Here is a 24,382-nt window from a genome sequence, read left to right as displayed (position 1 = left end):
GGGGTCTAACAACTAGTGCAAAAGTAAGATCCTGTTATGTTTCAACTGTATTTCCTTTTTTATTACTTGAGGATTTCATACATGCATATAATGTATTTTCATCAAATCCACTCCCCATTTCCCTCCCTTTAATTCTCCCCCATCCTTTCTACCACCACTTTCCTCAGCCAACTTCATGCTTTTTTTAATACAACGCATTGTGTCCACTTAGTGATGTCTGTATTTACATGGGTGAAGGACCAGTTACTGGAGCACAATCTCTGAAGGGTCATATTCCTGAAGAAATGGATCATTACCTTCTAATGCATTGCATTTTCAAGTTAAACAGAAGTCATAGAAACAAGCTCACTTTTGTCGTGAACTTCAATATCATCATTTGAGCATTTCATAAATAACCATGATTAGCAAAAGAAGCACAGAAAACCCTCCGAAATTTTTGGGAGAGAAATGACAAAGGTACAAATGACTATGACCTCAGCAAATGCGTGGGTGAAGAAGACACAAATAAAAAGCAAAGCACACACTTAGTTGGACCCTATTGAACCAGCACATTAAGTGCACCTCATCTCTCCATGTCACTACAGTTTCATGTCATGAATAACTGTTCTAGAATATAACACTTGAAGAAGAAATAGTGTTTGAAGTATGAGGCTAACTGATTATAATCTTTTGAGATAAAACAGCAGGGGGGTGGTGAGTTTTAAGGGTTGTTTAATATCTGTTCCTTAACAACCAAAATCCAAAGTAAAGCAGTCCTACTTTAATTTTGTACTAAGAAATCCGCCTCTCCTTTGGGGAAAGCAGTGAAAGAATGAAAAACAAAACAACAACAACAAAACAAACTAAGAGCTAAGACTTTAAAAAGGATAACTGTCACAGAATCTTCACACAATCAATTCTGCTTTTTGAAACCATTATATGAAGTTATCTAGAGCAATGTCATAAGTGAAGGAACCGGCTTCCCTTTTGGCAGCCATAACAGCCGAACATGTGCTTGCCATATACCTGCCTTGGTCACTTAGAGGTCAGATGCCTGTCTTGTGACAAGGAACCAATCAGAAGTTAGCTGGTGGCGCTATGCTTTACGACCCTGAGTGTGCTTTACGGACAAGCGCAACGGCAATGACGTAGAGAGCATAGCAACCACCCTGGGAGGGCCTATGAGCCATAACAACCAGTTGACCAATCAACACAGGGCAAGCCCTCCAAGCCTGGAGGCACACCAATCATGAGCCTGTGCGTAAGCCTGTGCGTACCCCTAGACACTCCCCTTACGCTGCCCTATAAGATCTTTGGGGAGACCTTAGGAGCCGTCTTCTTTTTCTAGCCGTCTGCCATGGCGGGTGGGTGAAAGACCCGAGCTAACATGGGGTTAGCTCGTAAAACTACAATAAAGCCTCGTGCAGTTTGCAGCAAGCTCTCGAATCCGCCTGGTGATTGGGGTGACCGCGAACCTGGCCTGAGACCCCGATGCTTGAGTTTTCGGGGGTCTAACAATAAGGACAATGACCAGAGAACATTAAAACTAATAACTTCAGATGTGGGGGACCAAAGTATTTCTGCTATGGAATATTTTGAGATCCAGCCTTTGGTCTCACTAAACATGGAGCATCGGAAAGCTCTGGCCCACTATTGTATTGTTAATGCCAGTAGGGCTACTACTGTTTACCATGGCCTCAAGGTAATGTGCCTCTTATTTGCATCTCTGTGGGCCTAAGCATCTGAATAGGCCCTCACCTTGGCGGAGGGGCTAGAGGTGTGTGAGCAACTTGTGAAGATGGGAGGTTAGGAGTTAGGGGTGAGCAGCCAGAGCAGAGAGGGAACAAAGAGGGAAATGGTTCTCTCGTGGTATTAGCAGGATGGTTAAGAAACACCAGAAAAGATGGTTAATAAAGAAATGACTCTAGTTCCACAACATGGAACTGAGAGCTCTCTGAAGATGACAAGATGCCTGTGTTTGATCTTTATCGCCCTTGGGTTGCTGGGAGCTTCCAGGTCCACACACCCCCACTCAGGCCGAATTTCATGGCTGTTGTGGGTTAAAGCTGAGACAAGCTGGGTCACGACATTCAGACAGTAAAGTGAGATTGAAGTAATGTGTGGACAGGCAGGAAGTCCAGAATACCATGACTCTTAACCAGTCAGAGCTGACACACAGAGCCTAGGAAATAGTGGCAGTAATACCAAAGCAGTATATAAGAAAGCACACAGGCTGAAAAAGAAACATAATTGATGGCAAAGAGCAATGGAAGGAAACAATAATGACCACAGCCTCCAAGTTCCCACCACTTTCTCTCCGAGATATTAAATATGCTACTCATTATGGATGAAATAATGTGTGAATCTTTACCTGGCCTAAAGGTGGGCACTCCATGAACATCTCAAATGTACAGCATCCTGATTTTAACATTCTGCTTTGCTGAAGGAAGGCAGGACACAAGTGGAAAAGCATATTGTTGTCATTCCAGGGTAAAAATGCTAACCACGGAAGCCTGACAGCAAAGATTTTGTTTCGTCAATCATCAGAACCCGGATGAAACCAGAACACACAGCACATGTCTGGAATTCCAGCATTTATATGTGAGGTGAGAGACAGAGACATGAAAGTATCGTCTGGAAGCTTGAAGAGCAAATAGGCTGCATGTGGCAGTACAGCAGACAACAAGAAGAGCCTGTCTTAAAACTAAGTGAAGGAGAAAATCAACCTCAAAAGATGTTCCCTGACCAACACACACAACATGTGGCATAGATGCACACACACACCCCCACACAAACACATGCTGATGCATACTCACACACATTCAGTGGCACATATGCACACACACATATACACACTGTGGCATATATGCATGCACACACACACTGTGGCATATATGCACACACATTTGCACACACACGAACACACTGGCATATATGTGTGCACACACACATAAGTACACACAGCACACACACACTGTGGCATATATGCATGCACACACATATCAAGCACATACACAGTAGTAATTTCTAATAAAATTATACTTGTAACAAAGGAATGAGAAGGCATGGTAACTTTGAAGAGGAAAGTATTATTTTCATAATGATAAAAATGACCATTTCTAAAGAAAAATGACTGATAGTTTTGTCTGTTAATTTCCTAGTTAGCTTTCTATTGCTGTGATAAAACACCAAGGCCAAAAGCAACCCAGGGAAGAAAGTGTTTGTTTCATTTACACTTTTGGGTACCATTAGGCCGGGAGAGAGTCAAGGCAGCTACTCAAGCAAGTTAGGTATCTGAGTTAAGAAACGAAGCAGAAACTGGAAAAACACGCTTACTAGCTTTTTCTTCATCTTGCTCAGCCTGCTTTCTTAGACAACCCAGGAATGCTTGCCCTCAAATGGCACTGCCCACCATGGACTGCCCCCCCCCCATCAATCATTAATCAAGAAAATGACCTACAATTAAAGGTTGGCTCTATGAGATGGAACCCATATCTGGAAATGATCAGGTAGCTATAAACCTGGGGCTAGATAGGCTATGGGACCTGAAACTGTTGTTCAGCTAAAGCAGTGTAGCAATGTCATGGCACTCTGCTACACTCAGAGAGTAGTGTCTTGCTCAGCCATCATTAGAGAAGCTTCTACCTGCAGTATAAGGGAACAAATACAGAGACCCACCCCCAGCAAATGTGCTTAGTGACAAACGTTGAAACACTCACTCCAACTGATATGTCTTCAACAATCTCCTCCCCTCGTGGATCAGGAAAAGATTCTAAGGGCCAGTGGGTACAGAAAACACCAAGGAAACAATGCCTTCCTGACACAACAGGTCTGATACACATGTGAAATTACAGAGGCAGTGGCACCATGCACAGGGTCTGCATACTTCCAAGCCAGATGAGACCACAGTGCTAATAGAAGGAAGTGGACATGATCTCCCATCCCTAACTCAGAAGCTATCTCCAAATGCTAATTGCTCGAAAAGGAAAACTCAGTTTTCTCCAGTGGAGTTTCTTTGGGTATAGAAGTCACACTCAGGGGCAGGACCCACACTCAGCTGTAGATGGCAAACTCAATGGGATTTCGGGAGATATTTTGTCTTATAATGGTTTGTCTGAGCATTTTCTCTTAGTCTACATATCTTTTGCTTATATATAATGGTTTCTGATTTTGTGGGGGTTTTTTAGGTATCGTGTGTATGTGTGTGTGTGTGTGTGTGTGTGTGTGTGTACAGGACTGTGTCTCAATGTGTATATGTGCTTCTCATGCTTTTTCTTTTTTGTCTTTGCCTTTTTTGTTTTATAAAGAGAGAAAGAAGGCATGGAGTTTTAAGAGTGGGACAGTGGTGATGATCTGGGAAGAGATGGGGCAGGGAAACTGTGATTATAATATATTGCATAAAAATCTATTTTCAATTAAAAAAATAAAGCAAAGGCTGTACAAAGTTGCCACAGAAGGAATTTTCTCAACTGAGGGTCTCTCTCCCCAAATTCCTCTAGCTTATACCAAGTCAGGACAATTATTTTATTGAGTATATGGACCAAAGTATCACAAAATACTTGTGCATCTTATTAAGATCTAATATGACAAAAAGCAAAAGATGATGTATGCTAAATAAAAACTTAAGTATTATTACAGGATACTTTGTTAAAGTTAGAAAAGAGGACCATCATTCAATAATTTTCCCTTCACCTCTCTCTTCTGCCTTACCTGCCATACATTACATTTGACAGGAAGTAAGTGGTTAATGGTTCCAAACAGAATCCTTTATAATAAAAATATGCATGGAAACTTTTACAAAGAAGAGTCAGAAAAACTGGTATCTATCAAACTTTGAAAACACACTAAAGACAATGAAAGTATCAATATAGCATTTATCTTATAAGTGGTAAGGTTCCCATACCTGGAATGTTGTATAGAAAGTCCAAGAGCTGCTCCTCTTCCATGTAGCTCATGAAAACACTTCCAAATGCTTGTGGAGACAAGTGGCAATGGTACAGAACTTTAAAGATGGCTTCCACCACACTGCAACCTTCCTTTTGGTCTTTTTCTGTGCCAGTAGCTTGTTCTTTAAAAGAGTGAAAATGTGGTGATCAATGGATATGATCATCATCTTATCACTTCCCTCAGCATTGTCCTATGACTCACACTTATTCATGATTTGCACTTGAGAAACAGCATAATCCTTGAGGGCTACAATCATTCAACTTCATGGTTACAAATATACCTGTGGGTAACTATGGAAAATTATCTGTGACAAGGACCATAAGGGCATCATTTCAAAAGGTGAGGCCAGGGTTCCTGTGTTGACATAATTCTTTCTCCCTTAAGGAATTATTTTGTCTATATTCCTCATTTAAAACTATACATATTCAAGACATATTTTGAAAGTCTAGGTAGCAAAGAAAACTAAAAGTTTACCATGAAAAACTTCACTTGTCTTTGAATCATGCAATCAATTCTGAAAGACAGATTGTGAATATTTCCTAAATATATTGACATCATCATTTCAGAATGAAGCAAATTTTCAATTAGTTCTTTGATTAAACCTTATGGGTAATTATAGAACAACAAAGCTATTTTAATTGCACTTGTCATCCCTTCTCTGGCTCCATTACGGTTTCCTTTAAAGATCAGTAATCAGAGTACAGGCATCACTGAAGTTATATGGTACATGGAATTGAGAAAGCATTCTTATTTTCTTGTGTAATGTACAGAAAATCATAATAAAGAAAAATGTGTACTGAGTTAAAGATAGTATCAACTCATGCCCCTTAATATTTTAATATCTTCTATTAATATAATCTAGGGTTATTGGGAAAGAGTATACTTCCTTATTCTTGCTCATTTGTAAGCTTATCATTTTTATTTTATAATTTTATTTCTTGGATTTGCTTTTAAGAGGTCACATTTACCTGGAAATTAAAAAGCAATACCATAGATTTTATGCAGAGAACACATGCTAGTCTTTCTTCATAAAATCAATTTCAACCAAATTTATTTTTATTTAACTAGTCATCATTGTCCATACCCACCTTCTTTGTGTTCTTAAAACACACATCATCTGTTTGATGGAATCTAACTCCATTACCTGGGGTAGGCATGCAGCCAAGGACTGGCTGATTGGGCCTGACACCACTCATCCACTATGATCGGGTCATAGATGGGCAGGTAACCAACAGGAACCTTCCTCAAGAGTTTTGCTGTAATAATTGGTGGGTGTTATTCTTTTGACTGTATTTGATAAACTGGTAGAGTAGGCTGCAAATTGCTTGGGATGGGTATTTGGGGAAGAATATTACTAAAAATTTATCAGCTACAATAAGAACAAGAAATAAGACCACTTTTTTCTGAAATTATCTTCCAATTCTGGTCAACCCAAAAGGATTCATGTGCTGTGTCATTTAAATGTGCTTTCCCAGTTCCTTTTCTTTCACCAGTCTAGAATGTTGTCCTCTAAAGACTGTGAAATGCTATCTTCAGGGCATGACAAAGCAATTAAATAATGATCACATATCAACCACTGTCACTTACATGGAGCCAGTATAAGATTAGGCTTATCAACCATCAGTCATTGCCAGGAGAGTTACACAGGGCCAGTCCCCTCCCTACTCAACTATTGGCTACTGATGGATTCTGAGATAGAGGAAGTAATTGCTTTCAATTGTGAACCCATTGATGGGCCTACCAGGCTCTAATGAATAGATCTAAACACATGGTCACACAGGAGGACTGGTAGGTTCCAAAACATAAGGTAATGGAAGCAGGACAAGAACATGTAAAGGGGAAGGAGGATTGACAGGGTTTCGGTGAGGGCAATCAAAATGCATTTTCTACATTTCTCCATTCATGGAGCTATTAAAGAACAAATTCAGTAAAAGTTAAGTCATTTTCAAAAATTATATATATATATATGCATTTATATACACAATATAATATATGCATATATTATATGTAAATATATATATAGAGAGAGGTTGTATTGTTGTTGTAATAGCTAGGGCTAGGCACCTCACTGCTACTTATTCTCTGCATTTGACCATTTTTCTTCTCTCTCTCTCTCTCTCTCTCTCTCTCTCTCTCTCTCTCTCTGTGTGTGTGTGTGTGTGTGTGTGTGTGTGTGTGTTTGTATACCACATAGGGTGGTAATACTCTTCCCAAAATCATAGATAACAAAATTCCCATTATTCAATACCACACAAGAGAAACCTCCCTTTCTACAGTTACCTTTGTACCCATAGATGACTGTAGCTCTTACCCTTCACAAAGTTTTCCCTCAGCAGGTCAAGGATAGATACTATGCAGATCCTTAAGTAGTCACAGAGCAGAAAACAGGTGTCAGGGGTGTCTATCCCCAGTTAGTACATCTAGAATGCATCTACATCTAGGGTTCAGGAACATCACAGAAAATGGAGTGGAAGGACTGTGAGAGCCAAAGGACCAACAGTTACACTTGAGATAATGTCTTCTAGTCCTGACAGGCAAAGGGCATCCACGAAATCTCAACAATAAGGCTACCTAAACAAGACCTGCACATCTGTCACTCTGGTCACATGCAAACACAGATGTGGAAACTTTCACTAGTCTCCACCCATAGACGAAGAGCTATAGGCAATTCATGGCTTCTGACAAGCAGTTTTTTTTCCAAGATGAGCTAGCTCCCTGATCCCAGTGGTCAGCACTAAATACTTGCACACATGCGTAATACTAGATGGATCCAGGAGCTTCTACACATACATACACACACACACACACACACATGCATTATATAATGTGAGTATATATTTAAAGGAAACAAGTCTTGAATTTGAGAAGCAGTTGTAGGGCACTGGAAGAGTTGGATGGGAGACAGGGAGGAGTGCAAAATTATGCAAATAGAGTACCCATGTATAAAATTCTCAAAAAATCAATATTCTTACTCTATGTCAGTCACTGTTGCAGATTATAAGGGGCTTCAGCTTCTTGGTATACACTGTGCAAACATACATAATTTATGTTGATATGCACACATGAAATCATGACAGCAATGTAAGGGTTTGTGACTGCCATTCCTGCTTGTGTCTGTTGTCCTGACACAAGTGACAATAACACCCTATTCTATTTTTTGTAAAATTTTTGTTTTACTTAATGTGAATGAATGTTTTGCCTGTATGTATATCTGTGCACTACTTGCATGCCTCGTGCCTGCTGATACCATAAGAGGACATGGATACCCTAGAACTGGAGTTAAAGATGTCATGAGCTGCTATATGAGTGATGGGAAATTTCTCTCCCCATCCAATAAGCCCAGGCAAGAGAGGTATCAAACAATTCTAGATATGTTTAGGGCTGTGTCTTGGGAACCTAATAAAGATCATGGCCTTTGCCAAGTGCCCAGTCATAGTGTTTTCTTTCTCTTTGATTTTTCCTCTTATACCATGGGGTTATCTTGTGCTGACTTTCATTCTGATATTCCCCTAGTGCTTTCAGAAAACTCACCTTACATTTAAATTTTTAACCCACTTTTTTGAGGGGTGGGAAACCCAGGCTATTTTGCTGGCATTTGATGGCAGAGGGACATAAAGCTAATGTTAAACAAAGTCGAATTGGGCCAGGCGGTGGTGGCACATGCCTTTAATCCCAGCACTTGGGAGGCAGAGGCAGGTGGATCTCTGAGTTTGAGACCAGCCTGGTCTACAAGAGCTAGTTCCAAGATAGTCTCCAAAGCTACACAGAGAAACCCTGTCTCAAAAAACCAAAAAACAAACAAACAAACACAAACAAAAAAACCCAACAACAACAACAACAACAACAAAACCAAAGTGGAATTGAGCATAATTAAATTGTTTTGGCATTTTTTGTTTTATTGTTTGTTTGAAATTCAGCTACTTGCAACATTAGTCCTGAAGTTCGTGACACAGTACTCCCAGACATGGCAAATTGACTTTTGGGAAAACAGTAACATCCTGCAAGTGTGTCTGAGTTTCTCTCCTGAAGTAGGGATTAGCAGAACTCTGATTGTGTCCACAGCAGGTCAGAAGGCCAGCATTGCAGAGGGAAAGGGAAGCTCTCACTCCTGGAGATACTGGCACACAGGAAAATGTAAACAAGCATTACTAAGTTACTGAGGCTAATTCCTACTAGCCCACATTCTCTTTTTCTTTAGTAATACTCTGAACAACTGTGCACACATTGAAACATTCATGTTGGGCTGTAGGAATGGCTCAGTGGTTAAGACTACTTATTGTTCTTACACAGGCACCAACAATTCTAGTTTAATGGGATCTTGCTTTCTCTTTCTCTATAGGTCCTTGTATGCAGTGATACACATAAATTCATGCAGGCTGACATAAATGAGTAAATGTCTAAAAAGTCAGAAGTGCACAGGCTACCATGTTTCCACTGCTCTTCTTCACTGAAAGCCACTAAGAAATAGTTATGGTAAACAAATGTCTATGCTCGAGTTGGCTGATCTTTTTTTATGGGTGCCTTAGGCATAAATCTTACAAAGGGGAACAGGAGACATTACTCTTCCTTCCTGTAGTTCCTGCTTCTCTTCCAAATGCAGGTCTAGTCCTTCTTCCCCAGCCTCCGCACACCTTTTCCTTCTTCTCCCTCTGGGCAACACACTGGTTTATCTAATATATAATTCTTTAGGTATGACTCTATGATGCCTTCAACAGTGAAAAAAATGGAAATTGATGAAGTAGGTACAGGTGGCAGAGGTAGGAGGGCAGATGCCAGTGAGATCAATCAGCCTGGGCTACAGAGCAAGACCTTGTCAAAAAAGAAAAATAAATAACCAGTGAATTCTATCTACCTAAAGCATCATTGTGCAAATAGATGTCATTCACTTTGTCATTTGCAATCGATAATTTTACTCAAGAGAATCCTCCAATGTGACACCATCTGCCTTATCCTGTTCTCTCATTGTCTTCCACAGTCAATCACTTTGGTAACTTCTACATACTTCTCTTCCTCCACACTACGGAAAGAGTTTCAGGCCAGGAACTGAGCATGGTTGAATTTTCCAGGGTTTTGATTGGTTTGTTTTTTTCTTTTGTGGTATACCTGACAGTGTGGACTTTGCTTTTGACCATGATTTTCCTTTAATTAAGACAGATTTTGCAAAGGCAGGACAACTTGGTTTTTCAGACCACATGGTGCTCTGACCCATGGCAAGTAGATCAGTGGGGAGCTGGGGAAGTAGAGGGATTGGAATCAATACTTAAGTCTTGGCACTTTTAGAGTCATATTTCCTGATCCAGTATCTACCAATAATGATACTCAATAACACAGTTGCTTCTTTAAATTGCATTTCTTTATCAATATTTTTTTTATTTAATAAAGTTTTATTTTTCCAAATGTACAGCTGATTGAACCTGTTTATGTATCTTCACCAGCAGCTGGGGTATCTCCACCCTTTGTGTTTCTGGTGTAAATTACTTGGGCTCTGTGCTTTGAAACCAGCTTGATAAACCCTTTACTAAGTAGCTCCTGAAGGGCTGTCCTGGCCAAGGAACCTCGAATCTGCAGTCTCCCAGAGACCACAGCTGGAGTAATAAGCTTATAATTGGGCACTTCCTTCCAGAGTATGTTATATGTAGCTTTGTCAAACAGGACTAGATTGTTGAGCTTGTCCCAAACTTTGCCTTTGGACCACTTCTTCTTTTTGGCCTTGCCTCCAGACTTATTTACTGGGTCTTTGTGTCTTTCTTGGCATCTTTCTTCTTGTTGTCATTCTTAGATGGCATGATGAAGCTCAGAGAGTAGCAATGACCACTGCAGCCTCCACTAAGATGTCGAAAAAAGGAAGCCTAGCTCGCTAACCTTATCAATATTTTATACATTAAAATGAGTATAAAATTTTAAAGAAGACCCATTTTTTGATAATACTTTAAGAGAGGGAATTTTCACTGTGGACACCATTTCAAACTCTTTTTAAACACTGAACTTGTTAGTGCTTGAAAAGAAGATTTGTGTCAGGCAAAGAACTATCAAACCCAGGGGACTTTTTATTGCTAACACAGATTTACACCTCCATTGCACAATGGCATTTTCTCTCCAAGGCTGTATACCTTTTACTGTCTACAAGATGTTAGTGAAAAGCTCCTGCTGACTCACTGAGGGATTTGGCAGCAATATTACAGAAGAGTGTGCCATTTGCTTAGGGATGATGAATCAACCAGACACTAACAGCACCACCAAAAAGAAAGAGAGGGGGGAAGACTCATTTTGGACAAAGACATTAGATGAAAAATGTAAAATGAGAATATGCAGCATTCAGAACAAGAAAACTCAAATAGTAGACCAATAAACTAGCCATTTGGAGGGGGGGCAGTCAATATCACATAAAAATAAGTTTAGTGTCACAACAGCTTTCACTATGAAAAACAACAAAGGAACATTTGAATCTGATTTGAAAATTAGTTGACTAATACTATATTTAACACTCATCCCATGGGTCAGGTCCTTATTCCCTGTCCTGTCTGAGAGCAGGACTCCATGTCCTAATTGTAGCTGAACTTTTCTGATTTCTATATCCATTTACTTTATAAGGATGTCCTTCCCACTTTTCATCACCAATCAAACCCCTGGAAACTAAGCTATAGGAGGGCTATCTGTAAGCACTCATGCTGACAATTGCATTTACAGCCTATAACTGTGCCTGATACTACTTGATGCCCTCTAAATACTAGCCTAATAGAGAACCTAGTTATAAAATCAAGTGGCTCATTTCCAGAAACTCACCCTGTCTAAGAAGATCCATCCCTGAAAGTGTTGTGTTATCTTTTTAATTCATCTGAAACAATAGACTTTTGGAATATAATAGCTCTTCTTTCCTTTAAAAAAGGACCACTTGAAAAATCAAGTGGAAAAATTATCCAATTTTTCTGTATCTGTTTCACCATTTGCAAAATGGTCCTAATAACTCAAGGGTCATAAATGAACTGATATGTTAAATCACACTGAGTTGCTTAGGGGAAACATGCTGCAAAAACTCATAATAGGATCACTTATGACATCCAATCCCATTACATATTAATGTAGAAGTACATTAACTACCAAAGAAGACGTATGTTCCTGTAGTCATATGAGACATTTTAAGTACCATTTAAAAGACTGAATGTAAAATATTACAGTCATTGTCAAGGAAGATTAGATATGATTATGTGTGTATGTGAAATATCATAGCAAAATCCAAACTAATGATGTCTCAAACTATTTGTGAAGGCTATCAAAGAGTAGTAATAGAATTTGAAAACATTTATTTTACCTAATTCTCATCTACATGACAGCTACTAGGGAAATACCTTGCCAGGCACATAGACATCCACAAGAAGGGAAACTTCATCTTCTACAAGACACTATTTTATGATGGTTGTTGGTGATCTCTCTCTACTGTGTTTCCCAGAGCTCAAACTCAGATCAAGTCTTCCTGCTTTCAGAGCAAGTATTTTTACCTGCTGTAGTATTCTGCAACAGCAGCAAGTGTTCTTAGTCAATGAACCATCGCTTCAGCCACTCAATAAAAAATTATTAAAGTGCATTCTATCTGCAAGGTAGAACCTGTACAGAAAATGGAGATAAAGTGGTGGGCTCTCTCTGACCTTTGCAATTCACAGTGGCCTTGCAGCTCAACAACTTGTGGGCCACCATTAGCAGGACCAACACCACTGGAACCTGTCAAAATCTAAAACCCAATGAATTGGAATCTATAACTTTAACAGCATTCTTGGTTCCAGGTGTCTGTACCTTAACAACAAAACATTATTGATATAATCGTACCACCACCAGCATCACTACCCACACCTCTGTAGATGCAGCCAATCCTGGACAATACCTATTTCTGAGACTACATCATTGATTCTCTGGAGTACACTGATGTCTCCAGGCTAGTCAATTGTCATTCCCAGAAAAGACCTTGAAAAACACTAATATCAAAACACAGAAATATTCCCTATTGCTCTCAGAACTTTCTACAAATCCAATTAAGAAAACATTGATTAATCCAATTAGTGCCATTGCCAATATTGCAAATGCAGCCAATGCCATCAGTGTTATGTGAGCTAAGAATACTGAGACGGAGCCCACTTCACTTTAAGGCATTTCCTAAAATGGGGCTCTGACTATACCTATGAAATGGTACATATATATATATATATATATATATATTATATATATATATATATGTTCCCCACAACAAAAGACTAAGCTAGCTTCTGCCATACTGTTTGATATTACCTAGAATAACAGGAAATTATACCACACTTCAAGAGATTTTGAGCTGATTCATCAATTTTAGGTCAACTGTTGCTCATTAGTGCCAGCCAAACTTCAGCTAGCAGTCTCTCCAAATCTATTTCTTTGGCCATATTGTAACTTTGACTATCTATGACTATCTGTTATTGTGGTTGCTGATTTCTCCCTGGAATTCCTCAGCACTGTAACTTGCTATACATTCTGTGATCTTGGTTGATCCTTATGATTTGGAGGGTCAATGCACACACTACTGAAGCCAGCCGCATGTCTCCAATACTTCACTGCTGTCTACCACCTGTGCAGCTTCATTGTCTCTGTGTCTGTTTCTTTGTCAAGTGGAGTATACCAACACACAGTACTATTATGAGGAGTCAGTGAGAGACCTTATTTAAAGTCTTTAAATCAATGCCCACAACATGACAAATATTATGTACTTAATAGGTTGCTATTACACTATGATCAAATATCACCAGAAGCCAAGAAGTAACATCAGGGATTATTTTGGAGACATCAAGCAAAGAAAGGCATGTTAGTCTTACTTCATTCAAACACCACTTAACAGGAAAGGCTGCCCAAATGACACCTGAGAAATTCTCAAACCTTGGTTCCTTGGGTGCCACAGTTACAAAAGCCTTGCAGGCCACTTGGTCTCAGGAAAGTCATTAACAAAATGATTGCCCTTGGTTCTGAAAGTCAATAATCCAAAGTAATGTCTTATAATTAAGAGACTTTTAAAACATCTGCAGCCGAGGGGTTTAACTCCTATGGGTTCACATAGTCCAACTTAAGACCAACAGGAATACTTCATCAGAAAAATGGAATGGGTCCAACCAATGAGTGCCACAAGCCACCTGCCATTAAAATAACTTGCTTTTGTTTTTATCATGTTGTAGCAACATAATCATTCCTTGAAAATGCTCCATTTTATACAAGAGAACTTTCCATTTATGTCAAGGACATAGTTCTACTTCTTAGGAGATTTAGTCTATGCAACACATTTTACTGTTCACTTTTTAAACAATTTTTTATTTTCTGACCCTGAATGAAAATAGCTATTTCTCTATATTTTGTGCTGATTGTTTTCACATTAGACATTTTTAACTGAAAGCTGAAGATAGGATTCACATTTTGAGATGTTTCTGACTTTATATTACATGCCTATCGAGAAAAGTTTTGTGCCAAGCATATTGTATTTGAAACAATGCAAAGCCTATATATATATATATATATATATATATATATATATATATATATATATCAATCACTCTATCTAATCTCAGTATAACTTTTCTCAAGCCAACTTGAAATTAAATTTTATTAGTTAAACCAAAATTATTTATGAAGGAAAGCTGTCTCACAAGAAGCCAAGAATTATTTTGTTTAATTAATCATAAAGTTTTGCTTTTCATAAGCATATGTTCGAACACGTAATTCTTAAAAAATTAGTACAAATTTACTTTTACAAATTTTTTTTGGTTTTTTGAGAGAGGGATTCTCTGTGTAGCTCTAGCTGTCCTGGAACTTACTCTGTAGACCAGGCTGGCCTCAAACTCACAGAAATCCACCTGCCTCTGACTCCCTGAGTTCTGGGATTAAAGGCATGCACCACCACTTCCTGGCCAAATTTACTTTTATAACCATCATTACAATAGATAATAACATTTCATGAGTAATCTGTTTCTAACTTAAAATGACACGATTTCTACAGGAGCTTAATACAGTGGTTGCTCAACTGACTGGTAAAAATTTTGCCACTTCATCTTCAAGGTATTTGAAGAAGCTAGGAAACTTCAATATGGGACAACACCAAAGATGCCACACAAAGTAGACAGCCTTTATAATAGTGCTCTGTACTTGAGCAGTTCATCAAACACACTAATGTTTGCTTTCAAGAACCATGCCTGAAACTTCTCTTCCAAACAGCATCATGTGTTACATACAAGGAGGTGGCCATCAGTTTTGATAAAAGAAATGGTCCATTTGTTTTAAAAATCCAGTTTAACCTGGTTCTCAGATCTTAGAACACATCAGAGAGTTCATACTGGAATGTGACAAATCCTTTACCTGGGATTCAGATCTTAGAAAACATCAGAGTTCATACTGGGGGAAAACCTTACAAATGTATGCAATGTGACAAGTCTGTTACCTAGAACAATTTAGAAGACATCAATGTTCACACTAAGGAGAAACTTTATACATGTATTGAATGTTCCAAATCTTTTATCATGATGTCATACATTATAAGACATCAGAGGGTCCATACTGCAGAGAGACCTTGGGATTGTCAGGAATATGGCAAATCTTTCATTAGATGCAAACATCTTAGAACACATCAGAATATTCATACTGGAAAGAAACCTTACAAATGCCAAGACTGACAAAATCTTTAGTCATGTTATAAGTCTTATAGAGAGAAAAATCCCATTGCAAATACTGTGACATGCCATTTTGTGTATTCTCAGCTTACAAATGACAACAGTATACATAATAGAAACATACAGATAAGAAACTTGTGAAAACCTTTAGTGAGGTTAAATCTTAGAAAATATCACACAGTTTATGCCAGATTAAAATATTCTCAATGTTACTGCAAAAAATCCAGTTTATTATTAATAAGTGTATTTCCTTTTCCTTTATTAAGTTGTTATCAGTATAGTAGGAAAAATGTGAGCTATAATTTTTACAAATTATTCTACATCTGGAAAACTTTATCAATAGGAGACTATGTCTTCTAAGGGACAATGCCCTTGGGTTTCGATTATTATATCAATATCAAAGTAACTCTCTGAAATTTGTCAGATACTATCTGTGTCATTTAGTCACCTTGTCTGAAAGGAAATAATACATATATGAAGAAAATCTATATGAAATCACCAAACAACAAGGGAGAAAGAGTCCCAACTGGACTTTTGTCACCAAATGAGTTTCTAGTACCAGGAATGGGTTATGTCTAATCGAAGTGTTGCCATTAGGGGCCTCATAAGAATACCCCAAACAACCCAAATTGCTCTCTACAATCTGACAGTAAGACCCTATTGTTGAAGACAACACCAACATAACTCATTTGATGCAGAGAAGTTGAGCTGGTACTTACACAGAACTTTCATCCCTACTGACTAGTGTTCATGGCACTAGAGGATATTCTGGTTGCTACCAAAAGGAGAAAGGTAGACTCCAACCAAATTACAAACCCTTCAATCTAAAATAATGACATGCCTGCAAGATGTGCTAATGCAATAGTGACACAAAGCTTATGAGGGTAACTGAAGAATTTCTCTTTGGATTTAAGGCCCACTGCATGAGATGGAACCCATTCGTAACACTGCTTGGGTATCCAAGAACCTGAGAGTAGAGAGGCCAGGGATGTAGGGGAAAACCAAATACTACTACTGTTCTTCTAAGGAAGCACAGCAATAAAATGACTCCTAATAATATTCTTTTATTCTCAGAGATAAGTGTCTTGCTCCACCATCATCAGAGAAGCTTTCTTCTGCAGTAGATGGGAACAAATTCAAAGACACACAGCTGGACAATGTGAAGAGAGTCAGAGACCTTGAAACACTCAGTCATAAATGGGTTGTCTCCATCAAATTCTTCCCCTCAGGGTTCAGGGAACTCTGCAGAAGAAGATGCAGAAAAAGTGAAAGAACCAGAGGAGATGGACGACACAAACTGAAGCATTCATCTAATTATTCTTTATCAGTAAAAACTCGGGAGTCAGATGTCAGAATAAGAACCTGAATGATCAGAGACACAGTGGACTGACCTCATCTCTTTCACTTTCCTTGATCCAAAAAGAGCCAAGAATGTCTCCAAGCCCCACCCTACTACTTCCTGTGTCTCTCTATATGTCCTCAGTCCTCCAAATCCTCTGTGGATAATTTTGGTCAGCTAGTAGCTACCTCTGCCCTCTGATTCAAAATAAACTTTATTGGCAGTCTCAGGAATATATGAGTGTGATCAAAATATCCCATGGCATTTCCCCTGTACTGTCTAAACAAAAAAGAAAAGGTTTAACTCTAACACAGTAAAACTATATACAATAAGAACAATTATCAGGCAAAAATTACATATATTATGTCCAGTCCATTTGCATTTGGCAAATTCAGAGGAAATACTCGATATCTATCCTATCTTAGTGAGTCCAAAGTTTTGTACCTAATGCACTTTCTATCCGGACGTGTATTACCAACCCAAAACTGTCTTTTTAGGCCTCAAAATATTTTCTTAGATAAACAAATTAAGCTTTTATGTCTATCAACCTTATACACTTCACACTTCTATTGTGAGTTTCTTTTCTGAATTTGGTAACAAGGAAAACTAACTATAACTATCTTGTCTTCAATCCCATCACAGACCTAGAAAGATATATTACCTGAGTAAACAGGAAGTGCATAGCAAAAACTTCCAAAACTATAGAAACAATAGAGACATTCGGCTGTCTGGACAGTAACCCAGAGTTTCTCTGCAATGTTGTGGTATCTGTCTTCAATCTACAGGTCTAGAATCTCTGACAGACTGTTCTGTGAAGAAGGAATTTTTGAAAGTCTGTCCTAACTTGTCTTGGCAAAGTATGGCAGTTACTTTCTTTTGTGATCTGCACATCCAGTTTAGACAGCATACTGTCAGCAGTCAAGGCAAGTGCAGTTCTTGCCCAGTGTCTATCTTGCCATAATGAAAGCAAACTCCATATGGAGGTTCTTTGATGCCCATCATCCATTATTAGAGTAAATTGGTGCTGCCAGGAGCAGATGTGTCTCACTGTCATGAGAAGCATTGTGTTATTAAAACATTTTAAGTGCCATATTCTGTAGGTATCTGAAGTGTTTGCAGATATTCTGTCTTTCTAAAATATATCTGTTTGACCTTGAAAACATACCTAACATGGCCACAAATTTGACTGTTACAGATAACTGCTAACCGAAATTTCTTAATTATCTTAAACAGCTTGTAATAATAGCATTTCAAGGTTTAGAAAATTACAATACTTTAAACAAGAGTAGAAATATATATATAGACATTATATATATATATATATATCAATAAAAGTAACCTTAAATTTGCATCAATATACAAATATCCATACCAATATAAAATATGAGAGACTAACAGTTGCTTTTTACTTTGAAAGTATATTTGATAATCTACCATTTTATCCTATAATTTCTGTACTCCCTTTTCTTTTCAGAGTGAGATCCCTGAATCTAATTTCCTTTGCTTTGTTTCCTCTGACAATGACTAATAACAACTTGTAACCAGACCCCTAAATGATGATAAAAAGCCACTGAAAGACTAAAAGTCACTGACCCTACCTTTCAAGAATATGGGCATCATGTTCTTAAAATAACTTCCTGTTGTCTGGGAGTGAAGGTATCTTTAGGCAACCCTGTGAAAATTGAGATAATGGTCAAGTTCTAGGAGAGCTAGCTGTTGTCCAGTCTCTGTGTAATGGGAAAATGCTGGGTTTATCTGAAGTCTAGGATGGTGTGGTCTACAAGGATGGAACATCTTAGCTAACTGTCTTTAAATTGTCCTGAGCAGTTTGTAGTTCAAAGCTGACCTTTGAGTAGTATTTGTCAGCTTAGTGACATTACCACAATTCATCATTGTGGAGCCTATCATCCTTTTGGAGACCTTAAAGGTCACTGTTAGGAATGGTCATGGATCACTGCAGAAAACTTAAGCATTTTAAATGTCATATACAGCAGATCTCAGAGAGGTTAAAGGACCACAATTTGTTAAGTCCACCCAGAGTCAACAAAGTTAATTCCTAGTTATCTGCTTAAGCACAAAATTACATATATGAAATTAGATGAAGCCTATTTCTAGAATTAGTTAGTACTCTATCTGACCATTAATATCATGACAGAAAGTTATATATATATATATATATATATATTATTACATATTATATATATATAATATATATATATATATATATTATAACCAGACTCCACTACCTACAGGAAGTAATCCAAAGGGTAGTCATTATTATATTATATATATATTATATATATATAAATATTATATATATAAAAAAATTTTGAGATAATATTTATAGCATGAGAAAAGTTTTAAAGATTCAAAATAAAAACAAATGATGGAAACTAGTGGCAATAGAATAGTCACTTCATTTTGATTTTCTTCTGTTCCATACCAGGTGAGATTTTGGATTTTCCTTTAACAAGTGTGTGTGTGTGGGTTTAGAGAAGGAGAGAACCATGCTCCAACTCCAAAGCCAGCTTTAATTTTTAATTGAATTGGACCACATAAAAGCCATTTGCCTGATATGTCTGTCGAGAACAGTAGAAACATACTTTTGGGAAGATTTGTGAAATTTTATCTTATTGGAAATGTGCTATATGATTAGACCAATTTACCCATTTTCTTGGGACATTTTCTCTGGATGATTTTCCATTCTTCTGATATCTCATTTCTCCAGTGGCCTTCAGATTCATTAGTTGGATGCTTAGATTCTCTCAGAAAGACAAAAGCAAAACCCTGTCCCCATCCTAACTTTGAGGAGATTCCCTTTTTGGCAGGGTATATCTTATCAAATGAAAGGTATTTGTTCATCTTACATGTTAGCTTAGATTGAATAGACACATTTTCTGGTAAGCCAGTGCCTATACAAATCAAGAGGTCTCTCTTGATTGAATCCAATCTTTATCAATTTTGATGGGCTTTCTTCTCCTGTGGAAACAAAAGCAAAACCTCTTCCCCAATGTAACACATATTTTGACTTCCATTCTGAGATCCACACATATTTAAAATATACAGGCTAATTTAATTCAGGAGTTTTTCCTACTATCTAATGTCTCTCAAAGCTTTCCTTTCTTTCTCTTTAGCATTAAAATATTTAAAGTTAATAAAACATTGTGCAATCTATCTCTGGGGGTCTTTATTACTCCCTTCTATTCATTAAGCATATCATTTAAAATGTGGTTAGAGCTTTCTAAAATTGCTTTATTGGGTTATATACCTATAATATGCTCTAAGGTGTAATATGAAAACCACTTTAATTTTACTAGAAGCATATGCTAGAGCTATAACTTCTACTATTTAGCATTTTCAGAACTCAAAGCAGTTACCTACTGAAATTGTGAATATCTATCTATAGTTTGGTGGACATACTTTAATTTTCCATACTCCACAAAATGAAACACATTAATTTGCCAAATTTCATTTCTTTGACTACCCTTTGGATTACTTCCTGTAGGTAGTGGAGTCTGGTTATACAAAGAACAAATAGGACATTTCCTTGGCTTGCTGTCAAGAGATTTTTTTAAAAAAAGAATCTTTCTGCAAACCTTTGCTATTAACTTGCTGTTTCTCATGGAATTCTGAGGCTTCTAGCACATTTCCTACCAGTAGCCACTCAATTTCATCATTACCTTGTGCTAGGGCTTGGTAGACCCAAAATGATCTGATATGTGTTATATGGGATGATTTCTATTTCTGATTATTTCTTGTAACTGAGTAAATAACAAAGTTAACTCTGAATCATCTGGGATAATTTCAGAGATTTCAACATTTAAAATAACCATTTCAACGTATTAAGAGTCAGTAACTAGCTACCTTACTTGAGAACGAAGTACCTGGGGGCGGCTAGGGTCGAGATGGTATGCTCTTGTATTCTTTCTGAAGGCGGGTTGGAGCTATCCAAGTTGGAGGATACTGGAAATGGGAACCATATCTTCTGCAACAATACTAACAGTACCTGCGAGCCCTTCAATGGTTTGGTTCAAGAACCAACGAGCAAAATGCAAGAGACTCAAATGTGACACTCACCAGAAACAAGTACACCAGCAGTCACCTCAAGACATGGAACAACATCAGCAGTCACCAAAAGACCAAGTGCAACACCAGCAGTCACCCCTAGTCCAAAAGCAACACCAGCAGTCACCCCAAGACCAAGAGCAACACCAGCAGTCCCCCCAAGACAAAGAACAACACCAGCAGTCACCCCAAGACCAAGAGCAACACCAGCAGATATGTCAATTACAACTTCAGGAGTTACTTCAATTCCAATTTCAACAATCACTTCAAGGCCAATGTCAGCGGTCACCTCTACTCCAACACCAGCTATCACCTCAAGTCCAAAGTCAGCAGTCACTTCAGGTCCAACACCAGCTGCCACCTCTAGTCCTACTTCAGTTAGCTCAAGTCCAACACCAGCTGTCACCTCAAGTCAACACCAGCAGTCACCTCAAGTTCAATGCAAGTGGTCACTTCATGGTGGAGTAGATGCGAGTCCATCCCAGAGTAAGGAGAATACACCAACAGAAGACCCTACCATTTCAGAGATTTCAGAGAAATCCTGCCCGAAGCCCACATTTATACCAACAAAGTGATGCCCTCATTCCAACTCTGCCTGTACCCTGACCTTAAGGACTCCAAGTATCCCCCTGAGGGCCATAATATGGTCCATTTTGGTTGTTGCCAGGAGTCTACCATATACTGGCTCCGGCCCATCTTGAGGTCTCACAATGCCTCTCGTACTTCCCATTAGACAAGGTTAAAAAAAAAAAAGGAAGACTCATAGTTGACATGTTTTGGGGTGGTTTTTTGGTTTTGTTTTTTGTTTTCTTTTTAGACTAGATCTTCCTATATAGAGTGGTTGGTTTGATACTATGTACACCAAAGATGACCTACAATTCATAGCTGTCCTGCGACTTCTTACCCCCACAGGCTGAAATACAAGATTTTAGAATTTATTTATAATTGAATTAATACTAGGGAATTGAAACTAGGCTTCCTATGTATATCCTATGATGCTGTCCTCTTGAGTATAAGAGTCTCCTAGAACCATGGGATGAGTAGGATCATCTAACTTGACTTCGAACCTGAGACTTCAGCCACTCTAGCCTGTGCCTCCCTGCCACCTGTATGTAATTCTGCCCCAGCTGCACCAACCTTATGGTCGAAGGAATTCCCACAGAATTTAGAGCATTCCATGGACAAAGATATAAGGCTGTCTTTTGTTTGTTTGTTTTTGTTTTTGTTTTGTTTTGTTTTCCGAGACAGGGTTTCTCTTTGTAGCTTTGGAGCCTATCCTGGCACTGGCTCTGGAGACCAGGCTGGCCTCGAACTCACAGAGATCCACCTACCTCTGCCTCCCGAGTGCTGGGATTAAAGGCGTGTGCCACCAACGCCCAAGGCTGTCTACTTTGGTGTTAAATTGAGACTTTCTGGTATGTCTGTGTGGTAGTTCGATCAGGAATGGCCTCCATTGGCTCATATTTGACTGTTTGGTCATTACAGAGCCACTACTCGGAGGTGTGGCCTTTCCAGAGTAGGTGTGAGCTTGTTGCACACACTGTTACAAGAGTTGCCATAGGGGGAGGGCCTAGGCCCTGCCCCAAACGACTTGACAGATTTTGATGGGAGAAGGAAATTAGATCGTTTCTAATTGAAATAAAATGTATAAAATCAAAAATAAAATGTATAAAATCATTTATATTTAAATAAAACGTATAAAATTGTTTCCAATTTAAATAAAATTTATGAAGAAAAAAAAAGAGTCAGTAACTATGTTAAGAAGTTCCGGGTAATCTAATAATACTATGAGAATAGCATATAATTCTGACTTTTGAACATAAAAATACAGAGTTTGAGCCACTTTGCTTAAATTTTCTGACTTACAACCTGCTTTTCCTGATTTATTTGTATCAGTATAGGGTGTAGGGGCTCCAGAAATTAGTGTTCCTCAGACAATGTGAGGAAGAATCAAAATAGTTCTTTTTATAAACTGAAGTCTCTTGCTTTTGGGATATTTGCTGCTAATCTCTTCTAAGAAATTACTGTAAGCTCTTTGCCAATGTTCGATTGTGTCTATAGTGTCTATAGTGAGGCAATTTCAGTATTAGTAAAAGGCACTACAATTTCTATTGGGTCTATTCCTGTTAACTGATGAGTCTCAATTTTGCTTTCCAAATCAATTCAGAAATTTTTCCACATGTCTTTATTTTTTACTATCTTTGTGTGATAAAAATATCCATTCCAAAATATTATCTTCTCTCTGAATAAGAATTCTTGTGGGAGAATGCATAGAAGGTAAAATAACCAGAATGCAATCAATCAAGCTCAGGACCCAAATGATCCACATGTGCATCCTATAAATTTTTTTTCCACCACAGCCAATTCTCTCTCAGTTTCAGCTGATAATTTTATTGGACTACTTAAATCTTTATCACCTTGTACATTCTGAAATAAATTATTTAGTTCTTGAATAGTTAATCTAATTGTGAGTCATAGCCAGTTAATATCTCCCAACAATTTTTGAAAACCATTAAGTGTTTGTAATTGATCTCTCCAGATTTGTACTTTTTGTGGTTAAATTTTTTGAAAACCTATCTTATACCCTAGGTAATCAGTAGGATCTCCTTTTGTATTTTTCATTTCTATGTTAGGTACATATGGCTTTAATTTTCCTATCTGTCCTTCTAGCTCTATATATGTGACACACCTAGTACTCTGTTTTACCTGAGATGAAGTTCCAACACCTAGAAGCTTGATATTTACCTAATGAAGAGATCAATCTAGATAACAAGATGTTAGAGAAATTACTGTTACATTGTTCCTGTGTCTAGTAAACTTTCAACTATAATACTATTTACTCATACTTTTAGCTTTGGCCTTTGATCATTTATAAAAGTTTGCCAAGACACTTGTTTTATGGTCTCTCCTGAAAATTTTGTTTTATCTACTGAAGCTGTTTTGTCATTCAGAGCAGCATTGTTTTTAGCAATAGGCATCAATTCTCCCCCTCATACCTCAGTGGAGGAGTCTGCCTAAAGCTGACAGAAAATAATTAAACCAAATTTGATACTGGGGCCTGTGAGAAGTCCCATAAGGCATTTTCCAATGGCAAAGGGCTACCTTGTCTGTCCCTTGTTGATCTGCATTCATTAGTCCAATGCTGGCCTTTATTATACCTTCTGCATACTCCAGAAGGATAGGGCCTTCTCTTTGGATTTGCTCTGGAATATCTTTTTTACAATCTCCTTTTAGATGACTTGTTTGCCACAATTAAAACATCTGACTTTTTTATTTTTCTTAAATTTTTTAGAAATCACTTCTCCTATCAAATTATCTATGCATGAGACCTAATATCAGCTTTATTTCTAATCCAGTCACCTACAGGTGCTGATCTTATGTC

At 38.0% G+C, this 24,382-nt stretch overlaps 1 protein-coding gene and 1 pseudogene across 4 annotated transcripts in view; both read right to left on the bottom strand.

Annotated features, from left to right (window-relative positions):
• The window catches only part of Kiaa0825 (KIAA0825 ortholog), a 443,548-nt gene that overhangs the window by 239,408 nt on the left and 179,758 nt on the right, over nt 1-24,382 (bottom strand). For all 4 annotated transcript variants that reach the window (XM_027401813.2, XM_027401815.2, XM_035440466.1 and 1 more), the window contains one exon: nt 4,883-5,047. In XM_027401813.2, coding sequence (XP_027257614.1) covers nt 4,883-5,047 — 165 coding nt within the window. The remainder of the gene's footprint in view (nt 1-4,882; nt 5,048-24,382) is intronic.
• LOC103159686 lies at nt 10,295-10,712 on the bottom strand (annotated as a pseudogene).

The sequence above is a fragment of the Cricetulus griseus genome, chromosome 2 (assembly GCF_003668045.3).
Source record: "Cricetulus griseus strain 17A/GY chromosome 2, alternate assembly CriGri-PICRH-1.0, whole genome shotgun sequence".
Taxonomy (NCBI): domain Eukaryota; kingdom Metazoa; phylum Chordata; class Mammalia; order Rodentia; family Cricetidae; genus Cricetulus; species Cricetulus griseus.
Note: the sequence above shows the minus strand (reverse complement) of the source record. Positions and strands in the feature narration are given on the sequence as shown.